The sequence below is a fragment of the Sus scrofa genome, chromosome 12 (genome assembly GCF_000003025.6).
Source record: "Sus scrofa isolate TJ Tabasco breed Duroc chromosome 12, Sscrofa11.1, whole genome shotgun sequence".
In the NCBI taxonomy this organism is placed as follows: Eukaryota; Metazoa; Chordata; class Mammalia; order Artiodactyla; family Suidae; genus Sus; species Sus scrofa.
Window position 1 is genome coordinate 50,467,020 of NC_010454.4, and position 19,561 is coordinate 50,486,580.

The 19,561-nt window shown below is 58.2% G+C and overlaps 1 protein-coding gene across 3 annotated transcripts in view; it reads left to right on the plus strand.

Annotated features, from left to right (window-relative positions):
- SPNS2 (sphingolipid transporter 2) overlaps positions 1-19,561 on the plus strand; it is a 37,122-nt gene that overhangs the window by 12,969 nt on the left and 4,592 nt on the right. For all 3 annotated transcript variants that reach the window (XR_002337328.1, XM_021067703.1, XM_021067704.1), the window contains exons 2-9: positions 1,930-1,995; positions 11,144-11,280; positions 15,650-15,801; positions 16,303-16,369; positions 18,234-18,376; positions 18,667-18,819; positions 18,940-19,129; positions 19,450-19,515. Coding sequence is in view for 2 of the 3 variants with exons in the window: in XM_021067703.1 (XP_020923362.1) it covers positions 1,930-1,995; positions 11,144-11,280; positions 15,650-15,801; positions 16,303-16,369; positions 18,234-18,376; positions 18,667-18,819; positions 18,940-19,129; positions 19,450-19,515 (974 nt within the window). In the remaining variant the exon portion in view is untranslated. The remainder of the gene's footprint in view (positions 1-1,929; positions 1,996-11,143; positions 11,281-15,649; positions 15,802-16,302; positions 16,370-18,233; positions 18,377-18,666; positions 18,820-18,939; positions 19,130-19,449; positions 19,516-19,561) is intronic.

Genomic DNA, 19,561 nt, shown 5'->3' on the forward strand with positions numbered 1-19,561 from the left:
TGTGTTGTCAGGGTGGGGGGGGGTTGCATGAGAAGTTGGGGGTGGCTGGAGTATGGGTTGGGGGTAGTATCCTGACAAGTGAGGCTGGAGGGTGGGGTTGGCAGGGGGAATGTGCGGCCCCCTGGCCAGGTGAAGGCACTGCCTTCTCCCCGGAGCCCTGGGGAGCCTCAGGTGATGGGGATGATGCGAGAGAAGGATGTGGTCAGAACCACACATTAGGAGGCTCCAGGGGCCCTGGCTCCGCACTGGGGATGGGCTGTGAGTATGGGTGGCTCCCAAGGTCAGGTCCAGCCGAGCCACCCACAGGTCCTGAGGGAACTCAGGGCCTCGGACACCACATCGGGGCACCTTGGAGGTCCCACTTGGTGACCCCGCCATCCACAAGCCCAGGAGTGGCCCCTGGCTTCTGCCTTCAAGGAAAGGTTGCAGCCCGCCCTGGTGATTAAGTCATTAACTGGGTCTCACACAGCCTCTTCATTATGGGTAATTATGGTGAATCCACTCTGGGTATTAACAAGGAGGAGACCAGCTTCTCCGGCTGGCAGGCTGCTGCAACACCAGCCGGGCGGACCCTGCCGCCCAGGAAATCCCTCAGCATCCCAGCCCTGGGTCTCGGGTAGGGCGACAGCGGCCCCTCCATTCCCCCAGTACCCGATGGGACCCTCGTGCTGTGTTTGGAGATTCCACTTTCCCCCATTTCCCTGTCGTGCGACTTTGAACATGTGGCTTAACCCCCTGTGCCTCCGTTTCCTCGTCTATCCAGTGGGCCAATACCAGCCTATCAGAGGGTTGTCTGTGGCTTAAACGCAAAGAGCACCTCACGCTCAGGAAGACGGACCATCGGCATTTTAAATGCTGACGTCATCATCAGTATTATCAGCGTCATGCTGAATCGTCCTGGGAGTCCCCTGAGGGCAGGTCCTGGTCCCGTCCTTGTCCCCTGCATGGGGACTCCTGAGGCAGGCCCTGTCTCCTTCCTGCCCATCTTCTCCGAACAGATGTGCAGTGGTCAGGGGGGCTCTGGCTTGTGGCCCAGCCTCCTTCTGTCCCAGATAAGCTGAGGAGGGGGCCCTGGGGCCGCGGGGCTGGGGGTTGTGCTTACTCAGTGAGCCCTGGTTAAGTGCTGGGAGAGGTCAGAGGCTGCTGGCCTCCGTACGGCCATGGCGCTGTCGGCCCACAGCTGTCCGCAGTTTCTCTTTATTCTCCTTATTCCGCCCCCTTCGACACATAAAAGCCCTAATGCGCTCGCAGAGGTGCCTGGGAATGGGGAGGAGGGCGGAGATGGCCTCCAGGGCTCTCCTTCGCTCAAGAAAGCAGGCCTGGAGCTCTGCCTGCTTCCCTCTGCCTCTTGGCTCCTGTCTGGGAGAAGTGGGGGGTCCTGGCTGCAGGTGAGTGTGGGATGTCGTGTGGCCTGCGGGCCCTCTCTGCCCTCTCCTTGGCCACATGGCTTCCTCTGCAGCTTTCAGTGGCTGCTCACCCATTCTCTGGGCTGCCGGCTTTGTGGTCCCCTCTGAGGGCAGGCTTCCCGTCCGGGGTCCCAGCACCTCGTTAGGGCCTGGGCCGCAGGTGGGCAAGAGGCCCAGGCTGGCAGCAGGAGGCATGGCTTCCCCACCAGGCAACGTGACCACGGGGGAGCCTTGCCTGTTTGTGCCTTGGGTGCCCCGTTGCTGGCCGAGTGAGGGGTAGGGTCCTATCCCCAGGGTGAGCACGGGAGGCCCATTGGGGACAGGGTGGGAACTTGGTGTCCAAGATGCCCCAGTGGCGTGGCTACACTGAGCAGGGTGTAGTTCTCTAGATAGGGCCAGGCTGGGCTCTGCAAGGTGCACGGAGGTCTTCGCTGAGGCTGGGGGTCCCCTCGGTGGGGTGGGGGGTTGGGGGCTCCCAGGCGGCCCAAGTCGGCAGTGAGCACCCTCTGTTTTCTCCTCCCAGGCGTCCTCCTGGACATCCAGCAGCACTTCGGGGTCAAGGACCGAGGCGCCGGCCTGCTGCAGTCAGGTGAGGCCCATCTCCCACCCTGACCCCCTGCCCGGGTCTCTGCCTAGTGAGGCAGCTCTGCCGGTCTCTTTCCTGGTCCTGACCCTCTGGAAAGAGCATGGGCTTTGTGTCCCGGCCCTGTGGTTGCCACTCACTCTGCTCCTGTTCTTGTAAAACAAATAACACCTGCCCTGAGGGGGTTGTGGGTGAGCTGCAAGAATGCAGGCAACCTGGGAGCACCTCTCAGAGGCCAGAGCGGAAGACGCCACCTGCTCAGCTCCAGAGCCGTCTGCAAACCCAGGGCGGGAGCCTGAGGACCTGGGTCCTGGGCTGGGCCTGAGACTGAGGTTCATGGCCCCTCTCCCCTGGGACCCCAGCCTTGTGACTGGCGGGGAGGGGTTGGGCAGTGCCTGAGGCCCCTGGACCAGGGCAGTGTGGCAGGTGATTAAGCAAATTCTAGCTTATCGGCCCCTCCCTCCAGAGTCCCTGTCCACTTTGTCCCTGTGCCACTCGCTCCATGGCCCTGTAGGACCTGCATTCCTGGCTCCCTGGCCCTCCCACTGGCTCTGGCTGTGCTGGCTGTGCCCTCAGTAGGACTCTTAGGCCTGGGCAGAGACTCAGAGCCAGTATTCTATCTCAAGGCTGGTCCTGACTCGACTGAGCTTGGTGTATAGCCAGTTCCCTTGGTCCTGGAGTCCAGCTGGCTGTGAGGCCCTGTTAGGGGTAGGGGAGAAGGGCCGGGGTCTGCATTCCAGTCTGTGAACCCCTTCTCCTCGGCTCTCCGGGGAGGGAGGGGTGAAGCGAGCTGGCTCCATCAGGAACCAGCCTGACCTGTCTGGGTGACATTCCTGTATCCACAGTGCCAGTTCTCCTTGAGCCACAGCCACTCAGGCTCAGCGTCTGCCCTCATTTCCCCCTTGGGGTCTTTGGGGCTCGGGGGCGGAGGGGGGCGACGGCTCTGAAGTTTAGTCCTAATACGTGAGGATTGACCGAGCTAGGACTGGGGCAAGGCTGTGGGGTCCAGTGCCTCTTAAGGGTAATGGCCATGTCCCTGCCCTAAAGACATCCCCTCCACCCGGGATGTGAGCCCAAGCCCCTCTGCAGGCTCCTCCCCTCTTGCTGGGCCTCCCTGGCTGGTCAGAGTCATCCTGCTCTGAGGCCTTGGACAGGTTCCTCCAGCCTCCTGGGCTCTTCGTGACCAGCGCTTACAGCAGGGAGACAAGAGTACAGGCTGCTGAGCTGGGGAGGGTGGGGCAGGGGAGCCTAGCTGCCCAGCCCCCTCTCTCCATGACCCCTGAGTCACCTGGGACCCAGCCCAAGGCTTGTCCCCCTGCTGGTCTTGGCGTTGCTGACTGATCTGCCCTGGCCGTCTCCGTTCAACCCTCGCCAATGGAGATCAGGGCCAGTGCAGCCGCCCCGGGAGAGGGTGGGAGGGTCATAGCGCTGCCGCAGTTATGTCCCAAGCTGTGTCCTTCTTGGGTAAGAGAGCAGTCACAGCAGCCTCTCCTTATTCCTAGCGACCTGGCCCAGGCGGACAAGTCACCCCCAGCATCATCTTGCCTGAGCTCCCTTCGGTCAGCTTCACTTTCCGGGTGGAAGGACGAGGGCAGGAGAGGGGATGTGACTTGCTTAAGGTCTCATGGTGAGAGAGGAGCTGGCCTGGGAGGAGGACTTCCGCAGCTGGGGTCCTCCTGCTTGGGAGGGGCGCAGAGGGCCACTGGATTGGTGGGGCTTATCCCGGGCGTCTGAGTGTCTGGCGTCTCCGTGTTCTCAGGGTGGGTGCCCCTGGGCCAGGGTGAGAAGTCCCCATACTCTCAGAGATCCTGTAGTCATTAGCCTCTGGCCCTCACCCTACCACCTACCTGGGCACGGCTGGGATGGCTCCCCTGAGGGTCCGCCCCCCTTTGGCCAACCGAGCCAAGAAGCCGGGTGAGTTAGACCAGGATGTGACTCAGTGGGCCACCAGGCAAATCACCTAATTGGCCTGAGCTCCAGGCACCTGTCTTGTCTCCAAGCCCCGATAAGGTCAAAGCCAGGGGAGGGAGCCAGCCAGGTGTCGAGTCTTGCCCAGATCAAAGGGCTGGGGCCGAGAGCTGGGTTGCCTGCTTATTTGTGGGCACCAGAGGCTGCTGGGCCAGGAGACAGGATGGGGGTGGCTGAGGATTCAGCCTGGGCCTGACCCTGCTGTTTCCCCTGGGGACCAGAGCAAGAAAGCTGGTTTGGAAAGAGTCTACTTTTGGCACTGCCTGCGGACTGCTGCCAGCTCTGAGCTGGCCCCTGCAGTAGCTGTAGCTGAGCTTCTGTGAAAGCCCACAGCAGGAGCTCCCATCATGGCTCAGTGGTTAACGAATCCCACTGGTATCCATGAGATGCAGGTTTGATTCCTGGCCTCACTCAGTGGGTTAAGGATCCGGCATTGCTGTGGCTGTGGTGTAGGTCGCAGGTGGGGCTCTGATCTGACCCCTAGCCTGGGAATTTCCATATGCTGCAGGTGTGGCCCTTAAAAAAAAAGTCCACAGCAGGATTGTAGCTCTTGGGTCTTGCTGTTTTGGGAAATCGGGTTCCTGTAGCCTCCACCTAAAGGGGCAGCTGATACCATATCTATTGCTCTGCAGCCTCCTGTGCTGGGGTCTGCCAGGGACTCCGTCCTGCCCTCAGGTAGATGCCCTCTACTGATGGGAACAGATGGATCCAGTTCACACCCAGGGGGGCTGTGGGAGCCCAGGGCAGGGTGGTGGTGATGGTGAGAGCAATGAGTGTGGACCTAGCTGTGCCTGGTGGTAGGTGACGATGACTGCCCTGACAAGGGAACATTTAGGTGGGGCTTTGAAGGATGAGTTGGAGTTTGCTCAGGGGAAAGTGCTTCCAGTCAGCTTGTCCATTTGTCAGATTTCCCTTCCTCCAAGCTGGATAAAACATGCCAAGAAAACATATTTCAGTTGCCTATAGCTGAGTTTGAAAGCTCAAGCTTGCAGGGACATTTCCAGAGGCTGCAAGCAAATGGTTGAACTCACAAACAGGAGTGGGAGCTGATATGAGGCCAAGTGGGGGCTAGTGTATGTCTTAGAAGCTTGTTATAGTATATATAAATATTAATAGTCTTTCTAGGGCTGCATCTGCAGCATATGGAGGTTCCTAGGCTAGGGGTCAATTGGAGCTGTAGTTACAGGCCGAGTGGCATCTGCATCCTACACTCACAGCAATGCTGGATCCTGAGAGATGGCCTCTCAAATGCTGGATGCCATGAGCGTGGCCTTGGAAAAAGACCAAAAAAGGGACAGGGAGGCGTTCTCTTTGGTGCAGTGGGTTAAGAATCTGGTGGTGTCACTGTAGCGGCTTGGGTTGCTGCTGTGTCATGGGTTTGATTTCTGGCTCAGGAAAGGAGATTTTTTTTTGCTTTTTAGGGCCATACCCACAAGCATATGGAGATTCTCAGGCTAGGGGTCGAATTGTAACTGCAGCTGCCAGCCTACACCACAGCCACAGCAACGTGGGATCCGAGCTGTGTCTGCAACCTACACCACAGCTCACGGCAACACCAGATCCTCAACCCACTGAGCGAGGCCAGGGATCGAACCCACAACCTCATGGTTCCTAGTCAGATTTGTTTCCACTGTACCACATCAGGAACTCTAAAAAGGAGATGTTTAAAAGACCTAAATTGGAAATTCTGGAAGTGAAAAATACAAGTATTAAAAAATGTAATAATTAGATGAGCAAACAAGTAGATTAGACCCAGCTGAAGAGAAAATAATCAAATTAGAAGCTGGATCTGAGGAAATCAGCGTAAATGCAGTTCAGGGGGAGGGCACAGGGAGAGAAGTTTGTGGCATTGCTGGCTCTGGTGGTGTTTTGTTGGTAGTGGGATGAGCTGTGGGGAGAGGAGGCTGGACAGCAGGCAGGGTCTGATGGAGAAAGGCATCTGAGTTTTTGTCTTGAGGTGAGGTAGCCGGGAGCCAGAGAAGATTTCGGAGCAGGGCAGGTCCCTGGAGGCTGTGTGCAGCACGAGATCCTCTCTGGGGTGGAGTGTGGGAATGGAGGGCAGAGGAAGCTGGAAGGCCACTCAGGACTGGGCATCGTGGCATCATGAGGAAGTGCCAGGATTGGGGGCGGGGGCGGAGGGAGAGCGGGGACAGGAAGAGCAGGGACAGAGGAAGAGCCAGCTCAGACCGAAACCAGACGGTGCCTTTGCTCTGGGGCTGAGCCTCTTGGCCTTGCTCCCTCCCTGCTTTGTCCGGCCCAATAACACCCTCCCGCTTCAAAGACTCAGGCTCTGAAGGCAAAGCTGGGCGGCCCCCAGGGCCCTCCCGTCAGAGGGAGCCCCACGAAGGAGCCCGAGGGGCCACCCCAGGGTTTCCCTCCTTAAGGGAGCTGAAGGGCGGAGTAGCTGCCGTTCTTCGTGCAGGGAGTCTGAGCGTGGTGGGCTTCCAGGCCTCGCTGGGGCCAGGCGGTCCTGGGTCCTCCCTGTCTTCTTGGCTGGCCTCCAGAGCCTGGCCCCCGCCTGCCCAAGGACCCTCCCTGCCCACAGGATGTGGAGGACGGCGAGGCAAATAACAAGCTGGCCGGATCTGGACTTTGTAAAAATAGCCCTGGTACAGCCCAGGCCGAGGTGGGGCTGGGCATGGGGCAGCAAGGCTGCAGCGTGGGAGCCCCGGGCTCCCCCAGCACAGCTCCAGGACCAGCTCGTCAGCAGCCCCCGGGGGTTGGAGGTGGGGGCTGCCTGCCAGGGGCCGGGAGCTCTCGGCATGGGTGGTTCGGAGTCTGGGTGCTGATGGCCTCAGCAGGCCCACCGGGCGAAGGTCTTTGGCCAGCTTGCCGAGCCCTGGGGTCCCTGGGAGAGAAGGACCGTGCCTCAGGGGTGCTGTCCAAGCTCTGTCTCCCTGCTGACCTCTCTCCAGCCCTGGGATGAGGGGGCATCGTCCAGCAGGCAGAGGAGGGAGGGAGGCTCAGACCCAGCTTTTCCTGGTAGCGGGGGGCTCGGACTTCTCCCCCATGGCCCTGCCCCCCTGGCCTGGCGCCCGGCCCGCGGCTCCATTGTCCCAGACCTGTGGGCTCAGCACACGTGAGCTGAGCGAGGGCTTCCCCGCACCCCGACCACAGGATGTCCTCGTGCTGGAAAGGCCGCCCCTGCCGGGACCAGGGGTGGGGCAGCCGGTCTGCCCAGCAAGCTCTCCTCTTGAACAAAGCCTGTGGGGTTGGGGGTGGTGGGTCCGGGAAGCTTCTAGCTCCGACTGGTCTTTATTTTCAGCAGAGCTGCCTGCTGGCCAGAGAAGCCTCTGGGCCCCCATCCGGGCCAAGGTTCACACATTCAGGCCTTTGCCTCTGCTGCTCCTTCTGCCAGGAACGTCCCCCTCCTGTCCCCCCCCAGCTGCTGGTGTTGTGTGTTCAGCCCTGTCCGCTGGCCTGTGACATCCCCGAGGCCCAGAGAGGTCCTCTCTCTTGTCTTCCCTGAGCAGAGGGGAGCGCTGTAAAGATAGATCCTGTCTGTCTCTCGACCTTGGACTCTTGTTCCCAAGGGGAGGACACCAAATGACAAGGGAGTCTGGGGTCAGGAGAGTCGCTGTGTCATCTTGGGCCCGTTCCTCCACCTTTCGGTGGCCCCAGGTACAAAATAGGACAGATGGGAAAATTCAGGTTGGGACTCGGTGATCTTGGACGGGATAGGGGTGGGGATGGGCTGTGGCCGCTCGGATGGGAGGCCACCTCCAGTCCTGGATGGCACTGCCCACCCAGACAGGTAGGCAGAAAGCCAGCGGGGAGAGTGCCTGAGGGTGGGGGGTGGCTTTCCTGTTTCGCTGTGGACAGGAGGGTGCGGCTGGACCAGGGTGGCTACAGTCTGGCAGATGCCTTGCTCGCCTCCTCCAGCCCCTCTGCACCCACCCTGTGGGGGGGCTTGTCCAGTGCGCCCCTTCGAATAGGGAGATCGGTGTGCTGTGGCTCTCCACTGCCCCCTAACTAACTGCCAGACCTGGTCCTGGGGGTCACGGCCACATCTCCCCCCAGCGCTGCCACTCCCATTGCTTCCTCCATCACCTTCCCACTCTGTGGCCTCACGCACCTTCTTGCTGTCCCCGACACATCCTGAACTTTCTCTGACCTTTGGAACAGCAGCTGGGATCGTCGTCCTTCCCTGCCTGGCGGTCTGTAGTGTGATTTAGAGCAAGGTCTCTGGAGTCTGACAGATTGGGTTTAAATTCTGGCTCAGCCACAACTAGCTATGTGATATCACTCCTTTTATGTAGCCTCTGTTGTGTCCTCTGTAAGATGACAAGAGTGAGAATCAAATGAGATATTTGGTGCTTCTGTCCAGGGCACATCCCTGGGCCTTGTCTATGGTAGATGGTCCATAATGGCGACTGCAGTTATCATTAGCAATCAGCATTGTGCCTTACTAATAAATGAGTCTTAAAGGATTATAATTATACAGTCTTCTACGATTTGTCATTTATATTTCAATCTGCTTGATTGTGAATATTATGGTAAACTCCTATGCAGCCTTCAATGCCCCGTGTTGCCATCACTGCCTCCATGAAGCCTCCCTTCACTGTCTTGGCAGGATTTGGCCCTCCTTCCCGGATCCTTGGCATTTTAACTCTTTAGCTGGGCAACCAGTGGACAGGGTCTCCTCTCCAGCCAGACAGGGGGCAGTGCCTATGCTGATTCCTTCTCCACCTAGAACAGACAGGCACAGAGGGAACACGTCTTCCTTCGCCCGCCCATGTGTACGTCCTGAGGACACGAAACAACCTCTTTTCGGCCCTTATGCTGCTCTGATCTCAGGCAGGTCCTGGGAGACAGACCCAGCAGGAACAATTCTTTTTCTACATAGGAGGAAATAGTTTCTACCTTGCTAATCTAAACAAGGGCCCAGGGTTGGCCAAGGCTGACCCACTCTGGGCAGGGCGTGGCGTTAAAGCACCTTACAAGCTTGATCTCACCCAGCCTCTGAGCAAACACAGAGTTGCTATTTTTATCTTCCTTTTACAGATGAGGAAGTTGGCACGCTGGGGCTGGCTTAGATGGGCTCCCGAGAGCTGATTGTTAAATTTTCAGGAATTGTGTGAGCTGCTTGTTAAGCGCAACCGTTATTAAAAGCTAAATTATAGAAACGTACAATTACACAACTTATACTCAAAATTCATCATTCTCTAATTACTACGTTTTTACTATTATCTGCGTTCTTAAGGTTATTTCTGGCTCTCGGCTCTGCACGGCAGAAGCACTGTACATACAGCTCTGCGGGACTGGCCTCCCTCTTCCCAGCTCTGATGAGCAACACACATTGGTAGCTTGAAATCAGGCCGTGATGGGAGTATTTGCACTATGAAAATTGGCACACGCTACGCATCAGGGCTCCCCTCCCTTTGTGGAGAGCCAGCTGTTAAGCATTTGTCAGCGCACCACTGAATTGAGCAACAGAGAGGTTGTAACCTGCTCAAGGTCACCCAGATGGGAAGGGACAGAGCTTGATCTGAGCCCAGACAGCGTGTCTCTGGCGCCCAGATTCGTGCACCTCTGTGCTGATTCTGCCCGAGGCTCCTGGCACACAGTTGGGATGAAAAGCTTCTCCCTCCCTCCTCGCCCTCCATCCCCCAGCCCACCCAACGCCTACCCCTCACAGTCCTGCTTCCAAGGATAAGACAGAGACAGTCGCACTGCTCCAGCCCAGCCCGCTCTCCCCTCGTCTGCCTCCTTCCCTCTTTCCTCCCCTCTCTCTAATCTCTTCTAGTCCCACCTGCCTGCCTCCTGGGGACCCTCAGGGCTGTTGAGGGAGCAGCCAACCCCTGTGAACATTCAGCTTGGTGGTCAGAGGCCGGCCAACTGGCCGTCTTGTCTGCCCATCCGGCCTTTGTCTGGCCATCTGCCTGCCAGCTGTGGACTGCCTTCCAGAGGGAGGACTCGGGGGCTGCTTCACCGCGGGACCTGGCGCCTGCCCTGCCTCGTTGGCCTCTTCATCCCACCTGGGGCCTCCAAGGCCCCTCCCACTGCTGGAGGTGCCACCCCCACAGGGTTCTCTAAGACCTTGCTGCTCTCTTGTTCTGGAAGAAGAAAACCAGATCGCATCGCTCCTCTGCTCAGCATCCTCTGCTGTTTCCTCTTCTCCCGGGAGAAGCCACAGTCAACACAGCAGTCACAGGGCCACATCCCATCTGGCCCTTCCCCTGGGTCCCTCTGCTCCGGCTGCTCTGGTCTCTGTTTTTCCTCAAATACACTAAGCATGCTTCTGCCCCAGGGCCTTTGCACTTGCTGTTCTGGACCCAATATTTGCATGATTTGTCTCCTTGTTTCTTCCAGGTCTTTGCTGAAATGTCACTTTGTCTGATCCTTCTATTTAAAATCATAACATCTGTTTTCTCTCTCTCGCTCGCTTTTCCTGTCTCTTTCTCTTTCCCTCCTTAGCATTTGTCACCCCCTGACATACTGTAGTTTTATTGTCTGTTTCTCACTAGACTGAAAACTCCAAGAGGCCAGGAATTTTTTGGTGAATGGATGAAAGGATGGATGAATGGAGGAGTGAATGGATGAATGAAGTGAACAGCAGTTCCCAAATGTCAGGAAAGCATCTGCAGCGGTGGTTATGGGAGCTGGCAGATAGGAAACCTGAGTGTCTGCCCATCTGTGAGGTGGGACAGGGGTGACAAGGATACAAAAGATGGTGTATGGTGAGCCCCTAGCATAGCTCCCGACAGGTAGCATAAATCTCTTTTTTTAAAAATCTTTTATTCCTTTTTTTTTTTCTTTTTTTTTTTCCCTTTTTTGGCCACCCCACAGCATATGGAGTTCCCAGGCCGTGTGGGATCAGATGTGAGCCACCGTTGCAATACCAGATCCTTTAACCCACTGTGCTGGGCCAGGGATCGACCCTTTGTCCCAGTGCTGCAAAGATCCCATTGTGCCGTGGCTGGAGCTCCAGAACAAATCTTTGCTTGTTTCAAAAGTATCCAAAGGGCTCCCCTGCAGCTGCCCAGTGAAGACTATGGAGTCATGGAGTCACCTTAATCCAGGGGGCCCGGGGCCCGGCCGCGGTAGCCCCCCCTCGGGCGGGGGCTGCTTCCCCAGCCCTGGCCCAGACCGAGTGAGCCTTGTCTGGCCATCCCTTGGCCGCCTGCTGGGCGGCGTGGGCCGCCGGGCTCTGCCGGGCCCCCGCAGCTCTCCTTTCCCCCCGCAGTGTTCATCTGCAGCTTCATGGTGGCTGCCCCCATCTTTGGCTACCTGGGCGACCGCTTCAACAGGAAGGTGATCCTCAGCTGCGGGATTTTCTTCTGGTCGGCGGTCACGTTCTCCAGCTCCTTCATCCCCCAGCAGGTGAGGCCCCTGGCATCCCGTCCCGAGTGTCCTGATCCCTCCGGGGGTTGGCCAGCCTGACCTAACCTGTCATGGTCTAGACTGGGGTTCCAGCCCCTTTGCTGGAGTCCCACATGGTGTCTTCCAAGTGAGGTGGGAGGAGGGGCGTCTTTGGGTGTCTGTCTACACTGGCTCTGCAGCTCAGCCCCTCCGCATGCTGGTTTTGACCCCAGCGACTGGCAGCCCTGGGTGGCATCCCGACACTCTCTCATCTGCCTCTGCTTAAGAGAGAATGCAGGGGACCAGGGAGCGAGTCAGGCCAAGGAGTCAGGACCCTTGGGTTCTAGTCCTGGCTCTGCCATCATCTTGCCATGTGACCCTAGGTATGTCACTCCCCTTCTCTGGGCCTCACGCAGTTTGCTCTTTGTCCGACAGCCAGCCAACTCCCCGGGTTAAAGTCCTAGGGAGACGAGCGTCAGTTCAACTTAAGATGTTTCTTCCTTGGCTCCCATGGTTCTGGGTTTAAATATCCCCCTTCTGTTGCCCACTCAGCTGTGTGTTCTGGAGGCACTTACTTAACCTCTCTGGGCCTCAGTTGCCTCATCTTTAATGTGGGGACAATATATCTCACCTTGAAGATCTCTTGTGAAAAATAAGTGAACTAATGATTGTCCAGACCCTGGCACGTGGCAGGTGTTCAACAAATCATTATTTCTGTTGTTTCAAAGAGGAGCTAATGTCGCTCTGAGAGGTAGTGAGTGTCCCATCGCTAGGGGTGTTCAAGCAGAGGAAGGCTGACAACAAGATGGCTATGTAGAGGGAGATAGGGAAAGAAGGGGAGGTGACCAGGATCTGTTCTCCGGAGCTTTCAGCCTAGAGGACAGAGGAGGAGGCCCTGGCCTTGGGAGTACCTAGGCTGGGGGTGGGAAGATGGGACAGGAGCTCCTGTGCTCAGGGCCTTCAAGATGTGCAACATACTGAAAGTTCCCACTGAAGAGAGAACAGTCTTTGCCATCCACGTGGTCAGGGAAGACTTCCTGGAGGAGGTGGCGCTTGATCTGGGCAGGCGAGAGAGAGGTTAGGCCCTTTGGTGAGGCTGGCATGGATGCAGAAATTGGTGGCACATATAGATAGATTTGAGGAGGCGAGTGCTTTGGCTGGAAAGGAAGGCTGGGGCCAGTCATGGACAGCCTCGAATGCCGGCTTGGAAGGCCTGAGCCTCCTTCTGAGGGACGTGCTAGACCCAGGAAGAGTCTGGCGAAGGCCACTGGTGAGTCCAGTTGACAATGAAAGGAGGTGGGAGGTGAGGACAGAGGATTGGCAGGTTTGGGGGATACAACTTTGTCTTGTGGGGCAGCTTCATGGAGGGTGGGTCAGGCCAGGCAAGCTCCAGGCCTGGAGTGTCAGGTAGGGCCTGATGGCCACAGTTAAAAATGAGGACTTGACCAGAAGAAGCTTCTGGGACCCCTCTGGGCCTCGTCCTGCCCCTGGCCAGGCCCCTGATCGTCCCACTTCTGGGACTCTGCCCCTGGGATCAGCCAGTGAGTCCGGGACTGCACACTTACGACTGCGCCCTGCTGTGGAGGGGAAGAGCTGGGAGGGAAGATGAGCAGAGGCAGAGAGAAAAGCAGACCGCTCTCAATTAATCTATGCATTCATCGCCATAACAGTCCAAGCCCCATGGGGGTTTTTGGTGGACCTTGGCGGTATAATTCTGAAGTTAATTTGGCAGAGACAGTGCCCAGGAACAGCCAAGAACACTGTAAAAATAACAATGAAAGGGGCCGTGCCCTTTCGGTTTTCACAACTTGGCTGTTGTAACTAAAACAGCAGAAGGCTAAGCGAAAAGAGCGAGGAGACAGCGTCCTCATTTTTTATGGGAGCCGAGTGTAGGATGAAATGGTTTGGGGGGCACCTGACTCTTCCATCTGCATGGAGGATGTGAGTATGGTCTGTATTTCTTTCCTTTTTTTTTCTTTTTTTTTTTTTTTTTTTGCTGTTTCTTGGGCCACTCCCACGGCATATGGAAGTTCCCAGGCTAGGGGTCGAACTGGAGCTGTAGCCGCCGGCCTACACCAGAGCCACAGCAACAAGGGATCCAAGCCGCGTCTGCAACCTACACCACAGCTCACGGCAACGCCAGATCGTTAACTCACTGAGCAAGCGCAGGGATCGAACCGGCAACCTCATGGTTCCTAGTCAGGTTCGTTAACCACTGCGCCATGACGGGAACTCCTGGTCTGTATTTCTAACCATACTTCAAAATAAATCCCAGACAGGTGACAGGTAAAAAGGAAGCAAACTATAAACATCTAGAACTACGCACCAAGAAAAAGACAAACCCGGTGGGAAAACAGGCAAAGGACAGGGACAGGCAGTTCCAGGGGAAGGTCCGCAAATGAGTGACATGTGTAAGGAAGCGGCGGTGTTCAGCCTCTGGCGTCATCAGGGCACCTCTCATTAAAACACCGGAGAGATACCATTTCACACCCATCCGATTGGCAGCAGTGAAGAAGGCTGACAATACCAAGTGTCATTAAAGCTGCTGGTGGGCGTGTAAATTGGTCGGGCCTCTCTGGAGAGTCAAATGGCAGGATTTTTAAGAGTCTAACTGTACATCCCACGGCCCAGCCTTCTCCTTCGAGGTCTATGCGCAGGGGAGAAACTCCGACTTGTGGATATGAAGTGACAGGTGCAAGCAAGGGTGTTTATTGCAGTTTTGTCACAGAGGGGAAAAAAAAGCGAGAGAAACAATCTAAAGGACCACGACTGGGGGATGTCCAGATAGAATGGGGTGTATTCATGCTCTGAGATTCTTGGCAGCAAATGAATGAACTGGATCTGTATTCATGAGCTTAGATGGGTTTCTAACAAATGAGAGAAGAAGGCAAGTTGTGAGACAAGATGCATGGCATGGTTTTTTATGTTTATTTTTTGAAAGCACACAGGGGCCATGAGGTGTTGCTCCTTGGCACGCGTACATGTACACAAAGTCTCAACAGGTGCCCGCGACAGGCGGTTCTGGGGGGAGAGTGAGGATCCACGGGACCCCCTTGTCCAAGATCTTTATCTGCCAGCTCTTAGACGGAGGAGAATCAGGGCATCACTCCCATTCTTTCACTTTCTAAAATATAACAAACACAAAAGATAAGAGAATATCTTTATCGTCCTGGGATGGATTAGTCCTTCCCGAGCAAAACATGCAACCCAGAAGCCCTTAAGGGAAAACTCAACAGATTGGACAGCCTCAAATTACCACAAAAGGAAGCTTCTGTTTGGGGAAACTCCCCATAAACGAAGTGGAAAGGGATGATGGGGCTATGTGTGACCTATCGAACGAAGGTCAATATCCGTGATACATAAAGAGCTAAGAGAGGAGTTCCCACTGTGGCTCAGCACGTAAAGAACCTGGCCTAGTGTCCACGAGGATGGGGGCTCATCCCTGACCTTGCTCAATGGGTTAAAGATCCGGCGTTGCTGTGGCATAGGCTGTAAACAGAAAAAGGGAAAAAAAAAAAAAAGCTAATAGAAACTGATAAAAGAAAGACAACCCAGCAGAAAAATGGGCAAAGGTTGTGGGCAGATGATTCCCAGGGAAAGAAGCAGAGGCAGGGAGCCAGGGGAAGGCCCGGGGCTGCAAAGTGAGAGTGAAGGAACTATGGAAGCGAGAGGCGCAGAGATGGATGGGCAGGGCCAGTGATGCAGAGAGAGGGCCTGGAAGGAGATGCCGCGGAAACGGACAGAGGGCAGTGGAGACCTGGAGGAGGGCTGGATGTGGGTGATGCTGGCCGGATGGGTGGTCAGGGTGGGGCTGGGGAAAAATGACCAGCCTTGGTTCTCAGGCCTGGGCAGCTGCAGGAGGACAGAGGGGCTGGGTCCACATCAAAGGGGCAGTACCACTGGCAGCTGGTATGGCCCCACCCTTCCTAGCTGAGCTGGGCTTTGCTCTTTGATGTGCGTGGCCCCTCGGCCGCCCTCTCCCCTCCCCATTGACACTGGGTCCTCAGTGCTGCCAGGGTCAGCCAGCTGCCCTGCCAGAGGATAGGACACAGAGTGGGGTGGCTTGAGGCTCCCAAGGTGGGGGCCAGACCCCAGGGAGGAAGTCTTCTCAGGGGGTGGGGGGGTGGCCATGGAGACACAGGCTCATGTCCCCCACTGTCCCGACAAGTTGAGAAAGTCCGGCTCCATCAGCCCTGGGTCAACCAGTGTCAGAGGGGGAGCTGAGGCTCTTAAGTGGCCTGGGGTGTGGTCATTACTGAGGCAGGGGCTGGGCTCCACCCTCGCTCCTGGCTCCTGGGCCCTGCAGGGGGTGGGGAGCAGTTTGGGGACCGAGGACGAGCAGGCAGAGGAGCGGGACGGTCCCCCAGCATTCTCCGCCCCTCCCCCACAGCACTTCTGGCTGCTGGTCCTGTCCCGCGGGCTGGTGGGCATCGGCGAGGCCAGCTACTCCACCATCGCGCCCACCATCATCGGCGACCTCTTCACCAAGAACACGCGCACGCTCATGCTGTCAGTCTTCTACTTCGCCATCCCGCTGGGCAGGTGAGGATCTGGGCGAGGTCCCCTTGGACTTCTGCGGGTTTTTTTTCTTTGTCTTTTTAGGGCTGCACCTGCAGCAAATGAACGTTCCCAGGTTAGGGGTGGAATCGGAGCTGCAGCTGCCGGCCCGCGCCACAGCCACACCAGATCCCAGCCACGTCTGCAACCCACACTATAGCTCACAGCAACGCTGGATCCTTAACCCACTGAGCGAGGCCAGGGATGGAACCCACATCCTCACGGGTACTAGTGGGGCTTGTTGGCACTGAGCCGCAACGGGAACTCGCCCCTTGGACTTCTGGCTGCTCCCTCTTCCTGATATATGCCCCCGCTCCTCACCCTGTGACTTGGACATGTGGGCGTTCAGCCTTGAGAAATGCCTGGACCAGCTCCCTGGCTGGCTGGGGTGGGGATGGGGGTGTGCTGGCAGCTTCATAGACAACTGAGCATCCTTTGCACCCCCGCCCCCGCTGCCCCCGCCTGACTGTGGTGTCTTCTCTGCAGCGGCCTGGGCTACATCACTGGCTCCAGCGTGAAGCAGGCGGCTGGAGACTGGCACTGGGCCTTGCGGGTAAGGACCCCCCCAGACCAGCCCTTGCCCCAGGGTCACCAGAGATTCAGGGACGGAGCCCAGGCTGGGACCCAGCCTCGGCCTCCAGGCTTCCCTCCTGCAGGCTTGGGCTCTACTCGGTGTGTCTATGGTGAGGTGTCAGGGAGCCCGACCCGGCCCTGCCACCCTCAGCCCCCCCCCCCCCCCATCTGTGAGGATGAAGGACTCTCCCACCAGGACAGGAAATTCCAGGTCCACGGTGGCACTTCCTATTTCAGGCCGTGGCACTGTGCTGGGGCGAGGCTGAGACAAGACCTTGGTGTGGGGGCCGGGGGTCTGGAGCCACTTCCTGTCCCGCAGGAGGATTCAGCACAAGTCTTGACGGGCCCCAGGACAGTGCAATCAGAGGAAACAGAGATTGCCAGCCTCGCAGAGGAAAGGAAGCTTAAGACAAAGTGTTTTTTCCTCAAAAGCAGGAAGGAAGCAGCCTCCGTGGAATTTCTTGATGGGTGGGGGGTGAATGGAGAGGAACTCCCAGCCCATGGGCCCCCAGGCCAGTGGGGGGTGGGGACACATCTCTCTCTTCTCCCGAGCTGGCAGAGAGCTGCTCTATTGGAACCCAGGCTCCCGAGATGTGCCCCTCCATCCAGAAAGGGCCGAGGGCCTTGGCGAGTCTGTTCTCCACGCTGGGCTGGACCCAGGCATACCCAAAAGGACCCTGGAGCCTTTGTTCCCCTGGGGTCCACACAGGCCTCTCCCAAAAGACCACCTGCCTGATATATTAGCTGGCAACTTCATGCCTGGCCAGTCCCTTCTCTGCCCCCAGGGTGAGGAGCTGGCCTGGGAAACTCTCCCAGACCCAGGGAAGTGGACGGGGGCTGGTGTGGCTCTCTGTCCCCGGAAACCCTCTCTCCTCTCCCAGTTATCATTCCATGCATCTGCCTATCTATCTGTCCTCTTGTTCCATCCTCCACCCACCCATCTTCCTGTTTCTCCATGTGTTAGTTCATCCACCCACCCCAGCCACCCATCCATCCATCCACCCATCTTCCTGTTTCTCCATGTGTTAGTTCATCCATCCACCCAGCCACCCACCACCCACCCATCCATCCACCCAGCCACCCATCCACCCACCCATCCATCCACCCAGCCACCCATCCACCCACCCATCCATCCACCCACCCAGCCACCCATCCACCCACCCAGCCACCCATCCACCCACCCATCCATCCAGCCACCCACCCACCCAGCCACCCATCCACCCACCCATCTTCCTATTTCTCCATGTGTTAGTTCATCCATCCAGCCACCCATCCACCCACCCATCCATCCACCCACCCACCCATCCACCCACCCATCCATCCAGCCACCCATCCACCCACCCATCTTCCTGTTTCTCCATGTGTTAGTTCATCCATCCACCCACCCAGCCATCCACCCAGCCATCCACCCACCCACCCAGCCACCCACCCAGCCACCCATCCACCCACCCATCCATCCACCCACCCAGCCACCCATCCAGGCTTCCTTCCATCCCTCCTTCTATCCAACACTCCATCCACCCACCCTCCCTTCCTTTGTTCCATCCGTCTCTCCCTCCATCCTTCCATCTGTTCAGTCTCCTGTCCCTCCTCCATCCATCTGACCGTCCTTCCCTCCCTTTTACTTTCGGGGCCCCCTGCCGTCCTGCCCTGGGTCTGGACAGCCCATCTCGAGTCCCTAGGCCTCTGGTGCTGGCCTCTCCCTAGTGGCTTTGCTCAGTCAGGAAGGCCAGGCAGACGCCAGCCCAGGGAAGGTGTGGATGGCCTGTGTCCCCCCTCCTGGTGCAGCAGCGACGAGGATGCCTGGGCCCCGGTGTCCTAGCTTGGTGCACTCCGCCCGCCAGGTGTCTCCCATCCTGGGCATGATCACGGGGACGCTCATCCTCGTCCTGGTCCCGGCCACGAAGAGAGGCCACGCAGACCAGCTCGGGGGGCAGCTCAAGGCCCGGACGTCGTGGCTCCGAGACATGAGGGCCCTGATCCGCAAGTGAGTGCTGCCGGGAAGAGGGGCGGGGCGCCGAGGGGAGAGGGTCCCCCGCGGGCAGGCCGGCCCACCCAGCGCCCCCAGCCAGACTCCCTGCCGTGTCCACTGTGCCGGGAGTTGACCTTTTGGCCACTAGCATTTCGCGTTCCTGAAGCTGGAGCCTGTAGGGAAGGCGTTTGAGGCCTTGTGCCCCTGAGGAAGGTGTGAGGGAGAAAAGCCTGCCTCCCGGACCCCGACCCTGCCGGCCGCAGGGGTGCTGGCCGCTCAGTATCGCTGCCCCGGCCTCTCCCCAGCCGCAGCTACGTCTTCTCCTCCCTGGCCACGTCGGCTGTGTCCTTCGCCACAGGGGCCCTGGGCATGTGGATCCCGCTCTACCTGCACCGCGCCCAAGTTGTGCAGAAGACGGCAGAGGCGTGCAGCAGCCCGCCCTGTGGGGCCAAGGACAGGTGGGGCCAGGCCCGGGGTCGGTGGGGGGCAGGGCCGGCCGGCCGGGTGGTGATGCTGCCAGCCCCTCTGCCCCAAGCCCTGGCCCTTAACCCCTGCCTCACCATCCTCTGTCCCCACAGCCTCATCTTTGGAGCCATCACCTGCTTTACGGGTTTCCTTGGTGTGGTCACGGGGGCAGGAGCCACGCGCTGGTGCCGCCTGCGGACCCAGAGGGCTGACCCACTGGTGTGTGCTGTGGGCATGCTGGGCTCTGCCATCTTCATCTGCCTCATCTTCGTGGCTGCCAAGACCAGCATCGTGGGGGCCTATGTGAGTGCAGCGAGGGGCCCAGCGTGGTGGGGGGACCAGGCTCCTCTGGGACAGGAAATGCAGTCTCCCTTGTGGGGGCCCTGTCATGAGGGGGCTCAGCATGCCCCTGCTCTGCCCAGGGCTCTGGGCATCCTTCAGGGTTGTGGACCTGGCGTGAAGCCTGTAGATAATGCACGCATTCTGTGTGAGTGTGACTGCCAGGAACGGCGGGAGGCTTTTGGGGCTCCCTGCCAGCAGCAGCCCAGGGTGCAGGGAGCAGCCTGGGGGGCCCATGGTGGGTGGAGCGCCCCCTGACGGTTGCTCTGGTCTCTCCCGGGCAGATCTGCATCTTTGTTGGGGAGACGCTGCTGTTTTCTAATTGGGCCATCACAGCGGACATCCTCATGGTAAGGCAGGCCGAGCTTGTCTCGCGCTGACCGCGGCCTCTGGACC